Raw genomic sequence first — 22,568 nt, 5'->3', positions numbered from 1 at the left:
ATCTCGGCTCACTGCAACCTCCACCTCCCAGGTTCAAGTGATTCTCCTGCCTCAGCCTCCTGAATAGCTGGGACTACAGGTGCCTGCCACCACGCCTGGCAAACTTTTGTATTTTTACCATGTTTCACCATTGGGTGAAACCATGTTGGCAAGGCTGGTCTCGAACTCCTGACCTCATGATCCTCCTGCCTTGGCCTCCCAAAGTGTTGGACTCCAGGCATGGGCCACCGTGCCTTGCCTACTTTTTTAAAATAAAAATTCCCAAATATTCCCCTACAGAAGAAAGCACTATTCCACATTCTAACAGTATATAAAATGCCTGTTTCATCAACAAATTGTTTTCCAATACAATATATAAAGCTTTCATATATATAGGTGAAACTTTCACACACCCACACATGTACATTTTCATATACTTGTTATATTTATTTTTCCAAAAACTATACTCATGTCCTTTGCCAATTTGTCTTCTCCATTATTATTCAGTCTATATGTCTACTCATCTATCCATTCATTTACCCATCCACCCATCTATCCAAAATATCCAGCCCCTTGCCTAATTTGCCAAGATGGTAAGAAGGTTAATCCTAACAGGTGAGTTATAGGAACTTTCTATAGCTACATAAATCTCTTCATCTACATCAGATTCATGTTTTACCAATGTTAGAACAATGATTCCTATAGCTTTGGGCCAAAAAAAGAGGGAAAGGGACTTCGAAGCCTCAAAGCTTCAAATTTGATGAGCAGCCCTTTTACTCACTAGCTGTTGGTAACCCTTGAAAAATCATCCCAAGTTTCAGCCTTCACTCATGAGCACTGGGTATAACAACCACATCTGCCTCATAGGGCTGCTGGAAATATTCAGGCCTATATTGCATATCTGGGATTAGCAGTGTCTAGCTTATTGCAGGCACTCAACAGACAGTATCGGTAAGAAGGATACATGATGTGCAATTCCAAATACTGAACAATTAGTTAGTGCATTACAACAAAATCGGGTTTCTTTCTCTATCAGAAGCACAATTTGAATCCTGAACCACTTATTACATTGATGTAACTTCTATATGTTTACATTCTTAGGAAAATTTCACAATCAAGACTGGGCAGGAATTCATTGAGTTTTGGGTACACTCTTTTTAATGGCACACAAGGTTTATCACTAGTCATCTTTATTTCGAAAAGGAGGTTCACCTTAAGATGTGGAAGTATTCCATATTCTGGATATGGAATTAAAACGGCTATTTTAAAACCAACTTCCCATTCTTTCTTTCATCAATTAAACTATAGATATATAGCTTAACTATATAGCTATAGTTTATATGTAGATATAGACTATATGTAGACTATGTAGCTTATAATCTATACATAAGTTACATATCTATAGCTTAACTATAGATATAACTATATATGTGTGTATAATTTAAATTTTAATACTGAATGCTAATAGAGAGTATCTACAGAACTTGACTGGGTAGTCTTGGCTATGTGGGTTCATCTCATTTATTTTACCACTGAACAACAAATCCTGGTTTCATTTTAAACCATTTCCTGAACCAACACTTAGATGAAATACGTATTCCACAAAAGCCAATTCGATGAACTGTATTAAAAAAGGACATTTGACGATAATGGATCCAACATCAGTCTTTTGACAGTTCTGAAATGGGATTCACTCTTCGCTTTCTTTGTTCAAATGTGAGTTCATTGGGCCTGAAATATAAAGGAAAAGCAGTAATGGTTTCTACTTCCAGCCCAGTTCCTAAGCTGTCTCCAGGCTGGGAGGAGGTAGCCCAAGAACCCTTTTCGCGACTTTAATATTGCTCCATGGCCAGATACAAGTTCTTCGTGGGTGACCCTTTCTCTCTTGTATAAAAAAAAATCCACATCCTGCCTCAGGTAAAATGCAGTCCATACTTGTAAGTTGTGGTTAAGCATCTCTGAACCTTTGGCAGGGCAATAAATAGTAAGCAGATACCTACGCCCAACACTTAAATAATGTACACATTTAGATTGGTAAGCTGGGGACAACTGGTGTGAAACTGAAGCCTGTCGGACCTGTATTTCCCACCATGGTGGATTGTATTCGAGATGCGAGACATTTTCAGGTACAAACCCATACACATCCTCGATAAGAAATTTTGAAAAATACAAAATGTTCCATCCATGCAGTCATTTATTCAACTGAAGTTCATTGAGGTTCTCTACTTCTGTCTTACTTTTCTGGATATTCTGGTATGTATTTAATTGCATACTTGCAAGATCTTTTTTTCCCTTCTAAAGCAAAATAAAATGTGTCAAATTGGCATTTCTATTTAAAAATATACTTAAATTGTTTTTCTTTTCGTAGCATTTGCTATTCACTAAAAACTCAACTGAGACTGAGATAGGCATGGTCATTCCCGTGGCTTAAATACAGCACAACAAACAGCATGGCATTAGCTGAGATGAAGCTGGGAATCAAGGTACTCACATGCACCACCATCCACCTGGCACAGATCACACAGGGCTCCCTAGAACATTTTAAGAGCATCAGAAAGCGAAGAGTTAAGTTTCTTGAAGACACCTTAAGAGATCCAGTGGAAGAATTTCTCTCTATTTTTCTAACATCACAATTAAGTAGGGAATAAAATGGAGATCACTCATCCTGCAAATTGTGCCCTCCTGTACATTAGTGTTTTTCTTTGGCGACTTTTTTGTTGTTGGAAGTGGTCATGGTAGAGAGAAGTCACAAGGCCTCCTGACCCAGGTGAAGCGCATACACAGGAGGATTTAAATACAACATGTAAAGCTGTGAGCATTATCACTCATGCTCTTTCAAAAACAGGTAAGTCCGTTTTCTTCATCAACCACTCCAAAATGAGGCTAAAAATGTCTTTTGTTTCAAAACTCGGGTGAAGATGGTGCCTCAACGCTTGTGCTTCTGTACGTTTACAAGCTCATATTACTGAAGTACGTGAGAAAGTGGCTAGGAACAGACTTTGGAGTTTAAATCCCAGGTCTGCCACTTAGAAGCTGTGTGATCTCATAAAGATGACTCAACTTCTCTGGGTGTCTGTTCCCTCTCTGTAAAAAGTAGATTAAAAACAATAACAATCTCCTAGGCTTATCTTAAAGATTCAATGAATTCATATTTTAAAGCATTTGCAACCATGCTCGGCAAATATGAAATATTATTTATTTAAACAAATAAACCAATAAACCTATGTGCCAAACCTTTAAAGACAAGAAGAAAATAATGCCATTTGAATACTGAGGGTAAAGAAGGACCATAAGGGAAAGTTGTTAGAACTGCTCTTCCATTATTAATTTAGTGACATTACATTTCTCTTCTAGTGACACAAGTACCAGGGAAAGAAATTTCATTTTCCAGCACTTGTCGTACTAAACAGTAAGTAAATCAGAAAAAAAAAAAGGTGCTTTAAATCACAATGACCCATGCCATATTTATAAAGATGTTCCAAGGAAGCAGCTGTAACAATTTTAGCATTAGACTGTAAGGAAATAAGGACCGTCTGACTTTGCATCATGATCCTATTTGCAGCATCCAACCAGAGATTTTAAATGTTTAATAACTGAAATTCACATACCTTCTCCCCTCTCTTGAAAAATCAGACCATGTTTATATTAGACTATCACTGACATTACCTAGGGTATAATTACTCAGCTGTGGCAGTGTTGGTGTGGGGCCAGGTAATTTGTTTTTGTTTTGCGGGAGGAAGCTGTCCTGTGCATCCTAGGATATTTAGTGGCATCCCTGGTCTCTATCCACGAAATCTCAGGAGCAATCCCTGCCCACTATGAACACAAAAACTGTCTTCAAAACGTTGTTAAGTATTGTTATGAGTTAGGGGAGGAAATTGTCCCTGTTTCAGAACCCCTAACCTAGTGTATCTGTTAAGTACCAATTTGTGTAAACAAATTCTAAATGCTAAATTCTAAACTCAGATTAATAAATTTCAGTGGTACCTGAGCATATTGGAATCAGAAAAATTTGGAGTCTAATCACTTTTTCTAATTACAAAAAGTCTTGAACATTGTTTCCCCATCTCTAAATTAGGCATGGTCATACCTACCTTGCAGAGTTGTGAGAACAGAGAATATACATAGAAGCTCCCCGTCCAGTGTCTGATGCACAGAGAGAGTCAGTAAGTGCCCAAGAAGAAATCGGCATTGTATTCTTATTGCTGTTTCTGTTGACAGGTTATCACATCCTCATCCTCATCATTTTAACAGAAATGGAAGGCCTGTACTTAATACATTCAGTCAATCACAATAAATCCAACTAGTACTTACATCTTCTTTGCAGACAACAACTGATTTCCTTACAACTAAAGACTGCAACTAAACAACAAAGAAATACATCCACAGTACTGTGGCAAATGCAGATGCAGAATTATCATGAAGAGCAAAGGAAGGACTGGCAGAGGCCTTTCTCATCTACCATCCTTTAGGGGTCTTCTCTGTAAAACAAACATTGGGCAAATAGTGCACTTTGATTTGTTTGGTTGTTGCTGTTTTTCTGTATTGGATTGAAAGTGTGGAGTAAATGGTGCTGGGAGATGAGCTTTTTGAGTATATATTGTGTCTGTGTACACTCTTTGTGTGAACAAGTTAATCCAAACCAGGTTAGAAAACTTAACGAATGAACCAAAAACTACAGATAATTAAAACAGCTAGTTTTGACTACTAATTAGTGTGTAAGAAGAAAAGGACCATTTTAAATAATAGGGAGAGATTTGGCTAATTAGATAAACATGAATCTAGAATTCCAGACATTAGGAATAGAGAAAAAGTAATAAACATGCCCACCACTGCATAGTATTTTATATTTGTATAATTTTTTTACACATATCACTGCCATCTTTGGAAGCTGAAAACACTAGTTCTACTAAAATTGTATCTTTTCTTGAAAAGTCTTTCCTGGCCTTCATGACATTGGAGCTTGCCGACAGATTATTCACTATTGATAAATGCTAAGAAACTAACCACTGCTCTCTTCTTTTAAACCCAGCCAAAATAATTTCAGGAGAACTTGCAAGCACAAAATTACGTTACGAATATCCAATTGATCCTATTTACATTTTCTACATCAAAGTATTCGGACATCATAAGCAAACGAGAAATGGGGACCCTCCCAATACCCTATAGGTTATGCAAGCACCTCACCAGGAAGAACACTTTGAAATTTTTATGGAGCAGGAAAAATCGGAAGCATATTAATCTAGGCAGTGAAATTGGGCTTTCTGTCATTTTTAATTGCTTGAATTCATAACCTAGTTTTGCTGAATCAAAAACGAGTTGCTGTAGCTGACATAAGCTGTTTCGGCCTTTTGGGCACACACGCACAGACAGAAAGCCCACAACTTTCCATAGAAACTTTATTTAGCTTCATAAAAACACACCCTGAAAACTGTTCAGGACATTATCGTTGCTGAATAATTTAACATGCGATGGTTTCCAAACCAAGCACTGTGTGTTAAATGCTGACTTTTAAAGACATTTTTTTCTTTCTCTTGGTGCCGTGCAAGCACAGGGGGTTCAGCAGGAATCCTAAATCCTTGAGACTGCTGTTCTGATTATCTATGATTTAATTGAAATCAAATTATGCATGAGAATGCATAATTGTAAAATTCTTCTCTCATTTGCTGCTGTTGACGACTGCTCATAATATACACAAACACACAAGCCTGCATGAAAATGAAAGAAAACAAACAGAACAAAAATGTACACCCATGAATGCAAACAAATATTTGACATTTTAGCACACTCCAAAGTTTTTGGATCCATAACAAAAGGAAGTCTAAAATGCCAAAAAAAATTAAGAGTCCATGCTTTTTCCTCCTCATTTATTTTTATGTTCATCGTAAAATCAACACAAGATGGAGATTGAAGTCTCATAGGCAGGACTTTTAATCCCAACAGAATTACTTTCCAAGAACTTACGCCAACTCCCTGTGATAACTTTGAGACTAACACACATGAAGTTTTTAAAATAAAAGCTAAAAGTTAAACACAAATAAGTTTAATTAATAATAATCATTTTATTAGTTAAGAAATCTTCCTCTTTCAGATCACTTTTCATTTCTCCAGATTACTACTTTGCTGAAAACCTAACATAAAAATTATAAATTTAGACAGAAAACAAGATCAACTTTGTTCTTCACTGGATGTTGTAATATTTATTTAGCTCAAGATTGACCCATTCAAGCAGGTTCTCTATAATCAAATCGAAGACAACAACGAGGAGTATGTACCTGGATCCTCAAAATATAAGTCATATAAGTCAATTAGTGTCATAAAATATGACAATATATTTTCAAAATATTGCAACTATAGTTTACGGAAGGCAATCAATGCTAAAAAAAAAAAAAATTCCCTTTGCTGAGATCTACTTCAACTTTTGTATCGTACTCATAGTAGAGAGAGGAAAAAAAAAAAAAGAAAAATAATTAGCTGGTCCTTTTTAAAAGCAAAAAGGGACACAGTCTCATACAAAAAAGAAAAATCACTTTTGTTATGCTTCAATTACCTGGCCCATAAGTCAGCGCTGATAGTTATTTCTACCAAGTCTGAGTAAATACAGATTAAAATGAATCCAGACTCTAAAATTAAGACAAGTGATAGGGAAAACAGAAGTTCGAAGGATAAGATTTTAGGAGACAAATGTAAAAATACGCTGAGCCCAAGAAAGTCATGAGACAAAAAGTAATTTTGTATAATCCCTCCATTTGTGGTAACAGAAAAGATTCTGCTTTTTTCACATAGTAAAAGCATTTCTAAGAGTCTAGTTGCTTGCTTAAAATGAAATGACAAAAAAAGTTGGAATATTCACTTTTTATAAGACTGATGTACAGTGGAATTGCCTGATAGTAAATAATTATTGTAGATGAACGGAGAATTCCTAAAAGAAAAAAAATAAAAATAAAAACTGGCTCCGGTGGTCCTCCAGTGCGCAAAACATTCGTTGAAGTGTAGCAAAAGATACCTAAAAGGTTTCTGTGCACCAACTAAAACAGTAAAGACAGACAGATGGAAAGAAATACAGACAGATGAAAAAAAAAATGGGAGGAGGAGGAAGAAATACCCAGAAGGAGACCAAGAGAGAGAAGAGAGAGAAAGAAGAGGGGTAAGAGAGAGAGAGAGGGAGGAACTCCTTCTACATGTCCCCCTACCTCACTCTTCAGAAAAAAAATTCCTTCTTCATAACCTCTAAGTATTCTAATAGAGGGGAGGCATCACATGTGTGGGGAGTGTGGGAAGATGAGACTTGGAAAATCTTGCTTCTTATGTGAAAAGCCTAAATTCCTGTGAGTCTGAGTGGCAAGCAGCTGTTGCTGATGGACTTGCATTTACTTACTTGAAGAACAAACCTCTTTAAACTTAATCATAGCAAACCACAAAGGCAAGTTACTCCATGCCACAAACACCCTTTTACTCCACACTCTTTGGATTTTCCAGCACACATTTTGATTTAAAAAAAAAAAGATAGGAAACACGTTGGAGAAAGATGTTACAATTTTAAGCGAAACAATTTACTACTCAGGTACCCTAATAAAGAGAGGATCACACAATCATTTTTGCCTGCTTCAGCAATAAACCACATTCATTTCTGTGTGACCAAAATTGAAACCACGTCAACAATGAGTAAATTCTTCTACGTGAAGACACTCCAAGTGACTCTCTTAGCAAATAATTTCATAACGTTTTACTAAGATGACACTGCCAACAAAACTTTTGGATTCACGATTCCGCTTGGAGCCCTCTTAAGTGGGAAGGTGGAAAATGCAACTCTTTTGTCTAAAGAAATAATAAACCCCCCAATTTCCCCGTAATCTGAAAATAAAGGCTAGAGGGATGAGCTGCGCTTGAGAGGCTTGGTGATCCTTGTAGACTGACGAATGTCGTATTCGACACTCTGTATATACATATTCTTTAAATGCATAACAGTTCCTTCCATCACTTGAGAAGGCAAAGTACATTTCTCCCGTTTGATCTCAGAGGAAGGCAACTCTTATTCCATGTCGTAAAATGGTACAGAGCTTATTTCTCAAGTCGAAGCGTATTCAGTATTGTCAATTTAATCTCTCTTCCATGGGAATCAAGCAGAGAAGATAGAGTACACCAGCGCAACTAGCATGGTGGACATGTTTACACAGACATGCAGCGCATATGCTCACACTTGCACACACATGCTCTCTTGCAACGTGAGCATGCCAACTTCGCAAATGCACGACCCATCTGGCCATTCATTTCATAGACCTCTCATTTCCAGAGCCGCGCATCTCTTGCAAAACCATGGCTAGCCTATTGGGACTTTTATATCGGTTCTTAATAAACGCTTATTCATCTCTGGGAATAAAGTTAAACGCAGCCAATGAGCATTGTCAAGGAAGTTGCCCACTAACTTCCAGTGGGTAAAGAAAATCGACGCATCTCCGGGCTCCCCAATCCCTCTAAAAGCCCCTCGTCCTCTCCAAGCGTCCAGACCACCCCCACAACGGGACGCCCAGGGCGAGCCCTGAGCGCAGCCTCCGAGGTCCCCGGAGCTGGAGCTCGGCTTACATACCGCGTCCCATTCACGCGCTGCAAACGCAGCCTCATCCTTCCATCGCCGGTTTGGGTTTCCCGGATTCCATCCGCGGCCAAGTCCCCTATTCTAATCAGCAGCCCGAAGGCGCACACGCCGCCACCGTCTCTGCGCTAACGTTGGACAGCGGCTGACGGCTGCTCCTCTGCCACAGGCAGCCAAAAATGTCAATTTGCACACTCCTCCCCCTGTCGCCCGCCCCCGTCCCTCTGCAACCCCCTCCCGCGGAGTCAGTGGGCTTCAGGAAGCCTCTGCAGAAGCTGCCTGGTCTCCCCTCCCTCCCTCCCTCTCTCTCTCTTTCTCTCCTTCCCTGACAGTGTTTTAGAGTCTTCCTCGCTCGCCTTACCTGAAGGGCATCTCCCACGACTGCAATTAGCTGCCAAGATTTCATTGTCGGCTGCAAAGTGCCTCCTGTTTCCTCACCGATAGAACACAGCACGGGAGAAGTCCGAGGCAACAGCAAACGGCACCCACGTGCTAGCAATGTAAATGACTCCAGTCATCTGTCGTGCGCGCCGCGCGCCTTCGCTCGCCCGGGCTGCCTGGCACGGCCGCCAGCAGGTGCAGAACGCCCCGAGCGCGCGGGCGCGCGAGAGCGAGCAGCCCGTGCAAGGAGGCAATCAACAACCGGGCGCACACAAAGGGAGGTCACCGCGGCGCCCGCGCCCAGGTCCGGCTTCCCCGGCCGGCCTTGGCCTCTGTCCTCTCCAAAACGCTCGCCAATTTAGACGCCCAATGTTTTTGCAAAGTCTTGCAGCTGGGGGGAAGGCGGTGGATACTGGGTCTGCGTGGGTCCCGCCCCCACGGGTCGGAAGCACTTGCAAAGCTCCAAGCTGGCGGCGATATCTCGCCGCTTGCCCTCTCTCTCCCGCACGTGTCCCTTCCCTTGTTCTTTCAGGCATTAAATATGTACCACATGACAGAATAGGGCACCTTGCACGGTCCCCTGAGTCCGCACTTGACAACCAATTTTAACTCACGAGCAATCAAATGTCTAAAGGCGGATATAAGCACTCCCAATTACTTACGCTACTTCTGCATTATTCAAAATGTCCACGGGACAGTATTTATGACTTCCAATATGCTACTTCACCTACAAACACTAGTAAAAAATCGAAGACCCCAGCACGGCGCTCCCAATCTCGCCTCCCGCCTCAAACAGCTAGGCTTTTATCCTATTTCACCTCCGAGAAGCAGCTGTACTTTATTTAGGAGTGAAGCTTTAGGATCTCAACTCTCCTTCCGCGTTACGTACTAAATGAGAATGCGCTGAGGATTCAGCCAGCTTTTAGGAAAACAACTGTCGTCTCTGTTGAACTTTAGAGATCACCTTTTAAATGTGTTTACCTTGAATAACAATATCATCAAAGTAATTTTCCTGTTATTTTCCCAAGAAGTCCTCATAGATCTATTTCACTTTTTTTTTTCTTGTTGTTGTTAATAGGAATGAGCTACACAGGTTCTAGCTATTTTCAGCTTAAGTGCTGATTTTGGTAGGGACCGAAACATTGATTGACTGGGGAAATGACTCTTTTGGATGTAGAAAAATTAGTTCGTTGTTTCCCTTTCTCTTCACACTTAGAACTGCAAACTGCATTAAGATGGCTTTGCTACCTCAAGCACTTATTATTTAAATTGGAAGGATCTAAATGGGGAAGAGAATTTAATATACATATATCCCTCCTATATTTGATCAACAGTGAGTGAAATATTCATCGGCTTCCTGTGTCCTTCTTGGATACTTTATTTGAGTTAAAGGCCTTGTACACAACTGATTAGGATTTTATGCATTGGTAAGCAAATTTTAAAATGCTAATAAATCTTTCAAATATTTTCACATTTGTTACAACTCCATATCCAGAGGCAATATTTCAATTTTTTTTTTTTTGAACATGCCAATTCCTTATGTAACCATCATCCATCTTTGTCACAACAGGAACAAAACGAGGAGGGATTTTTTTTCTTCTGTGCATTAGGCGTGTTTTTAATATGATATTAGCACAGTGTTTAACTTTCTCCTTGCAGAGTTAAGAAAATTCTATTTGTGTTCTGTCTACGTGTCTTTCTTAGAGGGTCGGTGGCATTTAAAGGATGCCGACATAACCATAAGGTAAAACCTTATTTCACAATAATGATGCCATGAAGAATATGCTCTACTGCCTACTGTTTTGAAAGTTAACTTCTAATGTTGTCTAGAATGATCCCCGGATACATTTTCCAACAGCACCAGGTAAAATGGCAAAAAGGTGTTTAGACTTTCGCTTAACCAGAACCCTGTACAATTACAGAGATTCACAAATACAGAGTAGTATTATTATCCCAGCACACACTGGCATCCTCAGTGGAATAATTTGATTCACAAATCAGTTCACAAAAGCAAGGTTATAGGAAGGGACGCGTGGTGCGGGTGGCCGATGGAGAGACAGCAAGCCCTAATTACAACCCCATTGTCCCCGTGTTCTCAGCACATGTGGCCATTTAATCACGGAGTGTGACAACCTTGGCAGATGTTGCCAGACCTGGTTATTGATATAAATTGCTATTCTCATGCACAAGGGGCACAGCAAAGAGTTAAAACCATGTCTGCAGCCACCCAAAGGGACATGAAGGCCCACACTTACAGCTGTAGCTACAAGGCAAGATGATACAGAGAGAAGGTTGTTTTCTTGTTCCCACCCCATAAGTAAAACAGCAAGGGATGCAACCTCCCAAACCAAGAACGGCAGGAGAGTCTCCCATGAGCACTGTAAACTGATATTGTCACTGTGGAAGCTGATTTACTAGTACCTATTAAAATGGAAAATGTGCACACCCTATTATCAAACACTGCTACTTCTAAAGTCTGTCCTAAAACACATGCACAGGATAAGTTTGTGGATAGGTCTGGGTATAATTGCTATTGCTTGTGATACAGGATGGAGTTGTGGGGAAGGCAACAGACTAAATACCCATATAGCATTAAAAATATGGCATATCGTATGATGGAATACTATATAGCAGTGAAAAGAATCAAATAAAGCCACATATGAATACCTCCATCGCCATATAGACATAAGTATGTACGAATAGAAATAAAGATATACACGACAAAGTACAAATATATATACATATTCTTCTCAGCAAAAATAAATTGCTGAGATAAAAACACAACTTTTAAATGACTTTTACACTTATGACACCATTTCTGAAAGAGAATGCACTAATATAATATTATAGGTTTTCTGTAGATATATAAATATTTGTGAATGTACTGGGAACAGTCCAAAACAGAAGACAGCCAACTACAGCCCAAGAATCACACTCAGCCATTCTCTGTTTCTATATAGCCTGAAAGCTAAAAATGGTTTTGATATTTTAAATAGTTTTTAAAAGTCAAAAGAAGAATATATTGTGATGTGTAAAAAATGTAGGAAATTCAAATTTCAGCATCCATGAACGAGGTTTTATTGAAACATAGCTATGCCCATTTGTTTATGGGTTGCTGACTGCCTTCATCTACAAATGCAGAGTTGAGTGTCTTTGAGATACCAAATGGCCCAGGAAGTCTAAAATGTTTACTATGTGGCCCTTTACATGTATATGACATATATACATATAACTTGTTTAAATGAAAAGTATGTATGTATTATATTCCATATGTTATATGTGTGTACACATGTATCACTTTTTTAAAAAGCATAAAACCAATACATAAGTGTTCTCTTAAAAGAAGAAAAGGAGCTCTCAACCTCTTGTAAAAACTAGTCTCCTCCCTCTTTCCCTAGAAATGACACTATTATCAATTTGAGTCCCATTTTTCTAGATCAATGATTTTTTTTTTTTTTTTTGAGATAAAGTCTTGCTCTATCGCTCAGCCTGGAGGGCAGTGACACGATCTCAGCTCACTGCAACCTCTACCTCCTGGGTTTAAGCAGTTCTTGTGCCTCAGCCTCCTGAGTAGCTGAGATCATAGGCGCCTGCCACCACGCCCAACTAATTTTTTGTATTTTTAGTAAAGACGGGGTTTCCCCATGTTGGTCAGGCTGGTCTCTAGCTCCTGACCTCAAATGATCCGCCTGCCTCAGCCGCCCAAAGTGCTAGGATTACAGGCATGAGCCACCGCGTCTGGCCTAGACTGGTGATTGGTGAACTCTTTTCTGTAAAAGGCCATAATTCCCACGTGTCGAGGGAAGAAACCAGGTGGGAGGGGACTGGATCACAGGGGCAGTTTCCCCCATGCTGTTATCACGATAGTGGGTGACTTCTCATGAGATCTGATGGTTTCATGGTTTTCTTTTTTTCTTTCTTCTTCTTCTTTTTTTTTTTTTTTTGTGACAGAATCTCGTTCTGTCACCCAGGCTGGAGTACAGTGGCAAGATCTCAGCTCATTGCAACTTCCACTTCCCAGGTTCAAGTGATTCTCCTGCCTCAGCCTCCTGAGTAGCTGGGACGACAGGTGTGTGCCACCATGCTGGGCTAATTTTTTTTATTTTTAGTAGAGACAGGGTTTCACCATGTTGGCCAGGCTGGCCTTGAACATCTGACCTCAAGTGATCCTCCTGCCTCAGCCTCCTGAGATCTGATGGCTTTACAGGGCAGTTGCCTGATCTTGCTGGCTCCCCCTCAACCTGCCTCCATGTAAGATGTGTCCACTTCCTCTTCTACATTAACTGAAAGTATCTTGAGGCCTCCCCACCCAGGCAGAACCAGGAGTCAATGAAACCTCTTTTCTTTATAAACTACCCAGTCTTGGGTATGTCTTTATAGCAGTGTGAGAACAGACTAATACAGTATGACATTTTTACACTTGTTATATATATACACACACACACACACACACACACAGGCATGCCTCATTTTATTGTTTTTCACTTTATTATGCTTTGCAGAGATACTGCATTTTGCACAAATTGAAGTTTTGTGGCAACTCTGTGCTAAGCAAGTCTATCGGTGACACTTTTTTTCAGCAGCATGTGCTTACTTTATGTTTTTGTATCACGTCTGGGTAATTCTCCCAGTATATCAAATCTTTTCATTGTTACTAAATCTGTTACTGTGATCTGTGATGAGCGATCTTTGATGGTACTATTACAATTGTTTTGGGGTGCCAAAAACTGTGCCCATATAAGATGGCAAACTTAATTGATAAAGACTGTGTGTATTCTGACTGTTCCACTGACAGGTTGTTCCCCCAGCTCGCTCCTTCTCCTTGGCCTCCCCATTCCTTAAGGTACAACAATCTTGAAATTAGACCAATGAATAACCCTACAATGGCCTCTAAGTGTTCAGGTGAAAGGAAGAGCCACACACCTCTCACTTTATATCAAAAGCTAGAAATGATTAAGCTTCACGAGGAAGACACTTTTAAAGCTGGGATAGCGCCTGTAATCCCATCACTTTGGGAGGCCAAGACAGGCAAATCACAAGGTCAGGAGTTTCAGAACAGTCTGGCCAAAATGGTGAAACCCTGTCTGTACTAAAAATACACACACAAAAAAAAAATCAGCTGGGCGTAGTGGCAGGTACCTATAATGTCAGCTACTTAGGAGGCTGAGGTGGGAGAATCTTGAGCCCAGGAGGTGGAGGTTGCAGTAAGCTGAGATCACGCCACTGTACTCCAGCCCAGGTGACAGAGAGAAGCTCTGTCTCAAAAAAAAAAAAAAAAAAAAAAGCTGGGACATGCTAAAAGCTAGACCTCCTGCACCAAGCAGCCAAGTTGTGAATGTAATGAAAAAGCTGTTAAAGGAAAGTAAAAGTGCTGCTCCCTTGAACACACTAATAATAGGCAAAACAGCCTTGTTGCTGGTTTGGAGTATTACTGGTTTGGATGGAAGATCAAACCAGCCACAACATTCTCCTAAGCCAAAGCCTAACCCAGATCAAGGCTTTAATTCTCTTAAATTCTATGAAGGCAGAGAGAGGTGGGAAAACTGTCAAAAAAAAAAAAAGTGTGAAGCTAGCAGAGGTTGGTTCATGAGGTTGAAGGTAAGGAGCAGTCTCTGTAACATACAGGTGGAAGGTGAAATGGCAAATGCCGATGGAGAAGCTGCAGCAACTTACCCTGAAAATCTAGCTAAGATCACTGACAAAGATGGCGACACTAAATGACAGATTTTCAGTGTAGACAAAACAGTCTTCTCTTGGAAGAAGATGGTATCTATAACATTCATAGACAGAAAGAAGTCAACACCTGGCTTCGAAGTTTCAAAGGACAAGCTGACGCTCTTGTTAGGGGCTAATACAGCTGGTAACTTTAAATGGAAAGCCAGGCTCACTTACCATTCTGAATCTCCTAGGGTCCTTAAGAATGACTCTAAATCTACTCTGTCTATGCTCTAGAAATGGAACAGGACATCCGTTTAGAGCATGGTTGGCTGAATATGTTAAGCCCACTATTAAGACCTACTATTCAGAAAAAAAGATTCCTTTCAAAATATTACCACTTCCTCGACAACACACTTCGTCACTGGAAAGCTCTCATGGGGACGGACAAGGACATAAGTGTTGTGTTCGTGCCTGTTAACGCAATATAGGTTCTTGTGGCCAACGGATCAAGGAGTACTTTTGATTTTCCAGTCTTATTATTTAGGAAATATATCTCACAAGGTTATAGCTACCACAAACAGTGATTCTTCTGATGGACCTGAGCAAAGTATACTCAAAACCTTCTACGAAATATTCAGTTTTTGAGATGCCATTAAGAACATTCGAGATTCATGGAAGGAGGTCAAAATATCAACATGAACAGGAGTTTGGATGAAGTTGATTCCATCTCCTAAGAATGCTTTTGAAGGGTTCAAGACTTCAGAGGAGGAAGAACCTGGAGATGTGGAGGAAACAGCAAAAGAACTAGAATTACAAGCGGAGCGTGAAGATGCGACTACATGGCTGCAATCTCATGATAAAACTTTAACAGATGAGGTGTTGCTTCTCATAGATCTGCAGAAAAAATGGTTCCTCGAGATGGAATCTACACCTAGTAAAGATGCTGTGATCCTTGTTGAAATGACAATAAAGCATTTAGAATATGACATACACTTAGCTGATTAAGCAGTAGCAAAGTTTCAGAGGACTGACTCCAATTCTGAAAGAAGTTCTACATAAGGTAAAATGCTGCCAAATACCATCAGGTACTGCAGAGAAATAGTTCATGAAAGGAAGAGTCAATCTGTGTGATAAACATCACTGTTTCTTCATTTTAAGAGATGGCCACAGTCACCCCAACCTTCAGCAAGTACCACAACTACCACACTGACCAGTACAAAGCCATCAACACTGAGGCGAGGCCCTCCACCAGCAAAAAGATCAGAACTCATTAAAGGCTCAGATGATTGTTGGCATTTTTATTTTAGCAATAAAGTCTTTTTAAATTAAGGTATGCACATCATTTTTTAGATACAATGCTACTGCACACTTAATAGATTACAGTACAGTATAAAAGCACAGCTTTTATATGCACTGGGAAACAAAAAATAGTATGACTCCCTTTATTATGATATTTACTGTATTGCGGTGGTTTGTAACTGAACCTACAGTATCTCCAAGGTGTGCCTGTACAGTATAGGTCTTGCTTTAAGTGTAAAAGATGTGTATTTACTATTTTTAAAAAGTGAATGTGTATGTCTCTATAGATATGTGTAGACACACACCCCTGGAAAAAATCATACAAAATGAGTAGTATTTGCTAGTGAGATTATAGGTGCTTATTATATCCTTCTTTGTCATTTCCTGTATTTCTTTATTTTTCAAACAGACGTAAATATAGGAAAAGGGTGGAGCCCCGGGCCATGTGAGTGTCGATGACTGACATTGTACCAACAACATTTTTCTCACCTGGGAACTGCCTGTTCTCTTCAAATGCTGGATGATAAAACCTCAAAAAGAAAAGCATCAAGGTTTGGTTTATGCCCACCTAACATTTCTGGAAAACTCCAGCATCTAATTGCTTCTTCATAGGGGGAAAAAAAGACGTTAAGCCTCAATGCACTAAAGATTTTTATAAAAATCAATCTTATCCTTGAAGTAAAATGCGACGTAGATTATCCTTTCTGCTAGAAGTTATGGTAATGACCTACTGAGCTGTGCCTCACAATACAGTAATATTGCTTCTTTACCAGTTTGAAAATATTTTCCTGTAGAAAAGCACAAAGCAAGCTCCATCTAAAAAAATAAAATTACATAGCAACCACATTGAAACTTTGCAGGATTAGAACACTAGGACCTACTGATTTTCTTTGTCCTGACACCTAATAATCCAGTTACATTAAGAAAGGTGAGCTTAATGAAGCATATTGAGATGGGAGAACATACGATTTATAGTGGACTTGTGGTTATATTTCTAAATGAATCCCATTAGCTCTATATTGGTTGCTGGTAAGTGACCACGTTTTCTAATAGACAAATGCATGAATCACCTCGGCATATTTTCAAAGCATTCTCTACAAAATGGTTCACCTTACAAATTTAAACAAAGACCAGGTGAATGACCCTCATTCCTGAAGATTAGAAGACTTCCTTTTAAGCAGGAAACAGAATTATTGCAAATGAATATCCCTGCCACCTCCTCATAATTTAGCATGCATATATAGCCTCATCTTTGAGATGGCAGGAATCAAGCACACTGCTGACAGGAATATTCTTCTAATAGCATCACAACAAACATGGTTTTCAATGTGTTTTATAATTATAAAGCCTATAAGTGTTTATTGTGGAAAGTTTAGGAAATTTCAAAAGGCACCACAAAAGGTAACATTATTTTACCACCCAAAGAGAGCTCCAAGTACTATTGTGTTGGAAGTCTATCCACTTCAGACATTTTCCATTGCATATATAACTAACACATTATAAGCACACAATTGGGATGTTACTGTATAAGCTGCCTTCATCTTTTGCACTTTGCAATGTGTCATGAACATTTTCTGTTGTAAGGACAAAAAATTTACAAGGTCAGTTTATGTATTCCACTCTAATGATACACAGTTTCTTTTCACTCTATGTTAAATAACACTGCAATGAACATTCTTGTCCCTGATGTTATGAGAGTTTCTCTGTACCTTATCTCAGGGTAAATACCTAGAAGTGAAACCGATGAGTCAAAAAAGTGAGCACCATATTTAAGTTTTTAGATCGAAGGAACCAGAATCCTAGAAGCTTACATGAATGCATATTCCCAGCAGCAGTATGAAAGGGAACTCATCTCACCATGGGAACAATTTTTGGCCAACTTTTTTCTCCCCACTTGGGGCACTACACTAGCCCATGCTAAATTAGCACAGAACAGCCCAGACAGAAAAAACAAAGGTGGTGATGAGGAAGAGCAATTTAAATCTAAGCTTATTTAACGTAAGTGGCTAGTGGCTGCCCATTTTGTCTTAATTGCCTTTTAAACTAAAATCAATGTTAAATTACCTGAACAACAGCTTCTGCACAATTGCAAACTGAAAATTCTTTAAGTGCCTCCTCAAAAGCCTTTGGCTCGCGTTCGGCCGATTGACAGGAAAAGAGTCTTTTTCCTCTTTGCTGTGTTATAGCTTTGGACCATGGGATATGATGAAAGGGTCCTGAAAACATATGCCATGTCCCCTCTGGGATGAATTACTATTCCTTCACATCAAAATGGGACTAAAGTATTCGAAATAGAATCTGGATAATAAACATTGGATAATAGTACTACGATGTCCCCATCCTTTTCTCTCCCTTCTTTCCTTCCTTTTTAATTTTCCCTCCCATCCAGGATAGACTGCATATACAAATGGACACTGGCCAGACCATATAGAAAAAGAGAAATCTGACCCACAGTTTGCAGCAACCAGCCCAGGAAACCAGCTTGTTATCTACAGGAAGCCAGCCTGCTATCCACAAGTCACGATTCAAGGAAGTCAGATTACTCTCTCTAGTAACTGGTCCAGGAAGCCAAACAGAAATCCACTGGCTCAGAAACAATCAGGACTCCATTCATAACTGTCAGCTTACCTAATTTTTGTCCCCACCTCCAACTTAGGACCAACCAGAGAAAGCCAAGTATATGCCCTAACCAATCACAAGGAACATCCCTTTCTACTCGGCCCATCTGCGGCTTCCCCACACAAACAGCCTCTCGCCGGCCATATCTGAAGCTGTCCCTTTATTTTTCTACTATAAAATTTTCCTACTCCTCTGCCTGCCTTTGAGTTTCTGCCAAAATGCAAGTGAGGATGGCTGACTTCTTGCTGTAGCAAGCTCTGAATAAATAGCCTCTGTTTATTTTTATTTGGTTGGTCTTTATTTCTGCAATAAAGATCAACCAAATAAAAATAAACAGAAGCTATGGTTTTTGTCAACAGGATAAACAAAACAAGAGCCCTCATGTAGCTTATGTTCTAGTGAGGGAGACAGATAAGAAACAAGAATATGACAGATTTTTGCAACTGTTGGTTGGGAAAAAGCCTTGTGATGAGATAAGGGTGAGTCAATGGAGATAAATACCTTCAATAAGATGCTGGGGTTGTCAGCATTCATTACTGCATGAATTGACTCCTTTCTTTTGTTTCGTTCAAGGATTAGTTGAGCACTTGCCGTCTGATTTGTACTACAGAACTACAAAAACGAGGCAGACATGTGCCCTGCCAACAAAAAGCCTCGGAGGGTGATCCATGTTCACTAATCACCAGAAAACAAAATAGATAAGTAGGCAGGGCTAGAAACAAAAAAGATTCAGGGTAAGAGCTGTGAGACTCAAGAGGCAGGAGGGAAATTTTATTTCCATGTGTTGCAGGGCATCCTGGGGTCTCGGGGCAGAAGACTAGGGGTACATAGAGAGAGGTACATAGGCAAACATGGGTGTTTCTGTCTGTTATACCACCAAAGATCTTGTAAAGGTGGAAGAGTTTCACTTGGAGATATCCCTACATGATCATGCTATCTTCCTTACAATTCTCCCTTGAGGGTCCTAAATAAGAAACTGGGCCGGGCACAGTGGCTTACACCTATAATCCCAGCACTTTGGGAGGCCGTGGTGGGTGGATCAAATAAGGTTGGGAGTTTGAGACCAGCCTGGGCAATGTAGTGAAACCCCATCTCTACTAAAAATACAGAAAAATAGTGGGGCATGGTGGCGCACGCCCATAATCCCAACTACTCAGGAGGCTGAGACAGGAGAATTGCTTTAACCGGGAGGGGGAGGTTGCAGTGAGCCGAGATTGCACCACTGCACTCAAGCCTGCGCAACAAAGTGAGACTCCATTGAAAAAAAAAAAAAAAAGAAAGAAGCTGGACAGAGTTTGGAGAATAAGAGAATAAAACGTCATCAAAGAGATGATGACTCGCACTTTCCCCAAATCTGCTCACTCCACAGATGTCAGCAGTATGTCACCTCCCAGAGGAAACAAGAGGATGCAACAAGACCCCCAATAACAACGACTGGATTTGATTTGGGCCAAGTGCAGAAAGAGGTCAATATCTCCCCTGCTTGGGGGCATCCCTGACTCAGGGTTTAAAGGATGGAAAGGAAGCCATCTTCAAGGGATGGCTCTAGTGATGTGCAACCACCATCTCCACCATGTGTACCATAGAGACACCAATCATTTCTCCCTAACGCTGCAGGGTTTCTTAGAGGAACTATTTGTCTCACAGCCCTGCCTTCATCAGTGCCTTGTCCAGGGACCTGGGTCAGACACACGCCCCTACCTTGTCAAATCAGAGTCTCTCCAAGAAATTTGGAATTGAGAAGTGGATGGAACGGTTAAGCTCAAGGGCTAGGCTGGGTAGATTTGCTGGCAGAGTCTGATGACTAGTCAGTGAAACAGTATAAAGAGAAGGAATGAGGGCAGATGGGAAAGGACTCAGGAATAGAGGTGGGGAAACAAGGAGATAAAGAGAAACGAGAGTCTGTTTGGCCCCAGAGACGGACAGAGATGGGAGAAGTTGTTGCCTTGGCTGCTGAAAGCTTTCTTCCTTCATTTTATTTCCCTTCCCTTTCCCTATGTGCTTCTGATGCAAGTCGACTTCCTGTGAAGTCCCAACCACACTCCGCATCCTTGCTAGAATCTCCAGACACAGCTGGGATTGCACAAGACATGGCCAGCCTGCAAAGGAGTCTCCAGATCCCTTTGCCTTGAAGAAAAGCAAAATACCCCAATGCTGAGATGAATAAACCTCTTCCCTGTGGCTCATGGTCTTTCATGAAGCACAGCTGGTGGGCCAGCCTGTCAGAAATACAATCCCAACCCTGAGAGCTAACAGAAATACAAATTCTCCGCTACTAGAGGTTTTGTTTCTTTTCTTTCCTTTTTTTTTTTTTTCCAATTGTAAGCATAAAGATATCTTCCTACCTGAGAATGTCACAGAAATATAATTGATGGAGTCATTCTTTTAACATTACTTACAAGAATGCCCATTGCATTCCAGAACTCTTCTAGGCCTGGAGAATACAAAGTAGAATAAGTCTATTGGAGAAGGAAAATAACAAACAAGTACTATAACAGAAACTAGTAGTATAATTGTTGTACTAGGTGACAGAACAGAATAAATTGTGCTATGCATCTACTTGGTAGAGGATGCCTCTTGTTCTAACTAAAGGCAATGGGCATCTTTCAGAAAATTCAAAAGGTGATGATGCTTGAGTTGGATTTTTTTTTTTTTTTTTTGAGACGGAGTCTCGCTCTGTCTCCCAGGCTGGAGTGCAGTGGCCGGATCTCAGCTCACTGAAAGCTCCGCCTCCCGGGTTTACGCCATTCTCCCGCCTCAGCCTCCCGAGTAGCTGGGACTACAGGCGCCCGCCACCTCGCCCGGCTAGTTTCTGGCTAGTTCCTTGTATTTTTTAGTAGAGACGGGGTTTCACCGTGTTCGCCAGGATGGTCTCGATCTCCTGACCTCGGGATCCGCCCGTCTCGGCCTCGCAAAGTGCTGGGATTACAGGCTTGAGCCACCGTGCCCGGCCGATGCTTGAGTTGGATTTTAAAGGATGCATAGCAGTTTGTTCAATAGTCAGGGGAGAAAGGCATTTAAACCAGAGGAAACAGCTTATGCAAGCGTGCAGAGGTGTGACTGGGCGAGCTGATGGAGAGGGTTGATGTCTAAAGACCAGGCAGGAAAAGGGGGCACAGGTAAGATGATACAGGGGCCCCCGTGTCATGCCAAGAAATTTAGATTTAATTCCTCTATAAGAAAACGGAAGAAACAGTGCTAGGAAGGCTACCCTGGTATGTGCAGAAAGGAACACTGGAAGGAGGAAGAGCTACTGGAAGATTATTTTATTGTATCTTAGCCTAAAAGATGATGAGGGTTTGCACAAAGACACAGCAGTAAGGATATAACGGAAAAGAGGGTTTGATAAACATTTGATAAATAGAATTGACAAGACTCACTGAAAGAAAGACTAGAAGATATCTATAAGTGAGGGTGTTAAATAAAATAAAAACAAGGGTAAAAGAAGCCAAAAAGTCAAGGGCAACTCCTACATCACTGTTACAAGTTATTGACTAAATGGTGGCATAGATGACCAGGTTCAGGGGCATCAGATAAAAAAGAGGCTCATTTTTACTGCATCAAGTTGTGTAGGGGTTAGGGAAGCTCCAGAAAGAGTTACGTAAGAGGCAGCTGGATAGATAGGTGTTGCACTTGGAGGAGAGGCTAAAGGTCAGCTGGAATTCATGCACATAGAGAGCTGAAGGTGATCTTGGAAGAATAGAAAGACTGATATATTTGCACTATTCATGTCCAAGCCAACATAATAGAATGCAGTTGCTAATCAACTCTTAAAACTCATTTGAATAAAGGCACTGATGGAAAAACCGTGCCACCTCTAAGCTTTCATATATCAATATAGTCACACGTTTAATATCCATGACTAGTTTACACCTAGTAAAATGAATTGAGATGGTCCAATTCCAGCAATAACAAACTATTACTGTAAATGCATGGGTCAAATGTTACTTGTTAAACATACTCACCTTCCACCTATCCAGACAGGACATAAAGGGACATGATCTCTAAAACGCACAGCCAGCCCTACCTGGATGCAGGA

General features: G+C 40.4%; 1 protein-coding gene across 4 annotated transcripts in view; it reads right to left on the bottom strand.

Moving 5' to 3' along the window:
- RBFOX1 (RNA binding protein, fox-1 homolog (C. elegans) 1) overlaps positions 1-22,568 on the bottom strand; it is a 1,723,406-nt gene that overhangs the window by 1,251,408 nt on the left and 449,430 nt on the right. For 2 of the 4 annotated variants that reach the window (XM_011961368.1, XM_011961360.1), the window contains exon 1: positions 8,934-9,318. The exons of the other annotated variants lie outside the window; for them this stretch is intronic. In XM_011961368.1, coding sequence (XP_011816758.1) covers positions 8,934-8,978 — 45 coding nt within the window. In that variant the 5' untranslated portion in view covers positions 8,979-9,318. Of the gene's footprint in view, positions 1-8,933; positions 9,319-22,568 lie in introns of those variants that run through there. 4 annotated transcript variants of the gene reach the window in all.

This window comes from Colobus angolensis, unplaced genomic scaffold (genome assembly GCF_000951035.1).
Source record: "Colobus angolensis palliatus isolate OR3802 unplaced genomic scaffold, Cang.pa_1.0 Scaffold55, whole genome shotgun sequence".
Taxonomy (NCBI): Eukaryota; Metazoa; Chordata; class Mammalia; order Primates; family Cercopithecidae; genus Colobus; species Colobus angolensis.
The sequence above is the reverse complement of the archived record's forward strand: the minus strand, read 5'-3'. Positions and strand labels throughout refer to the sequence as shown.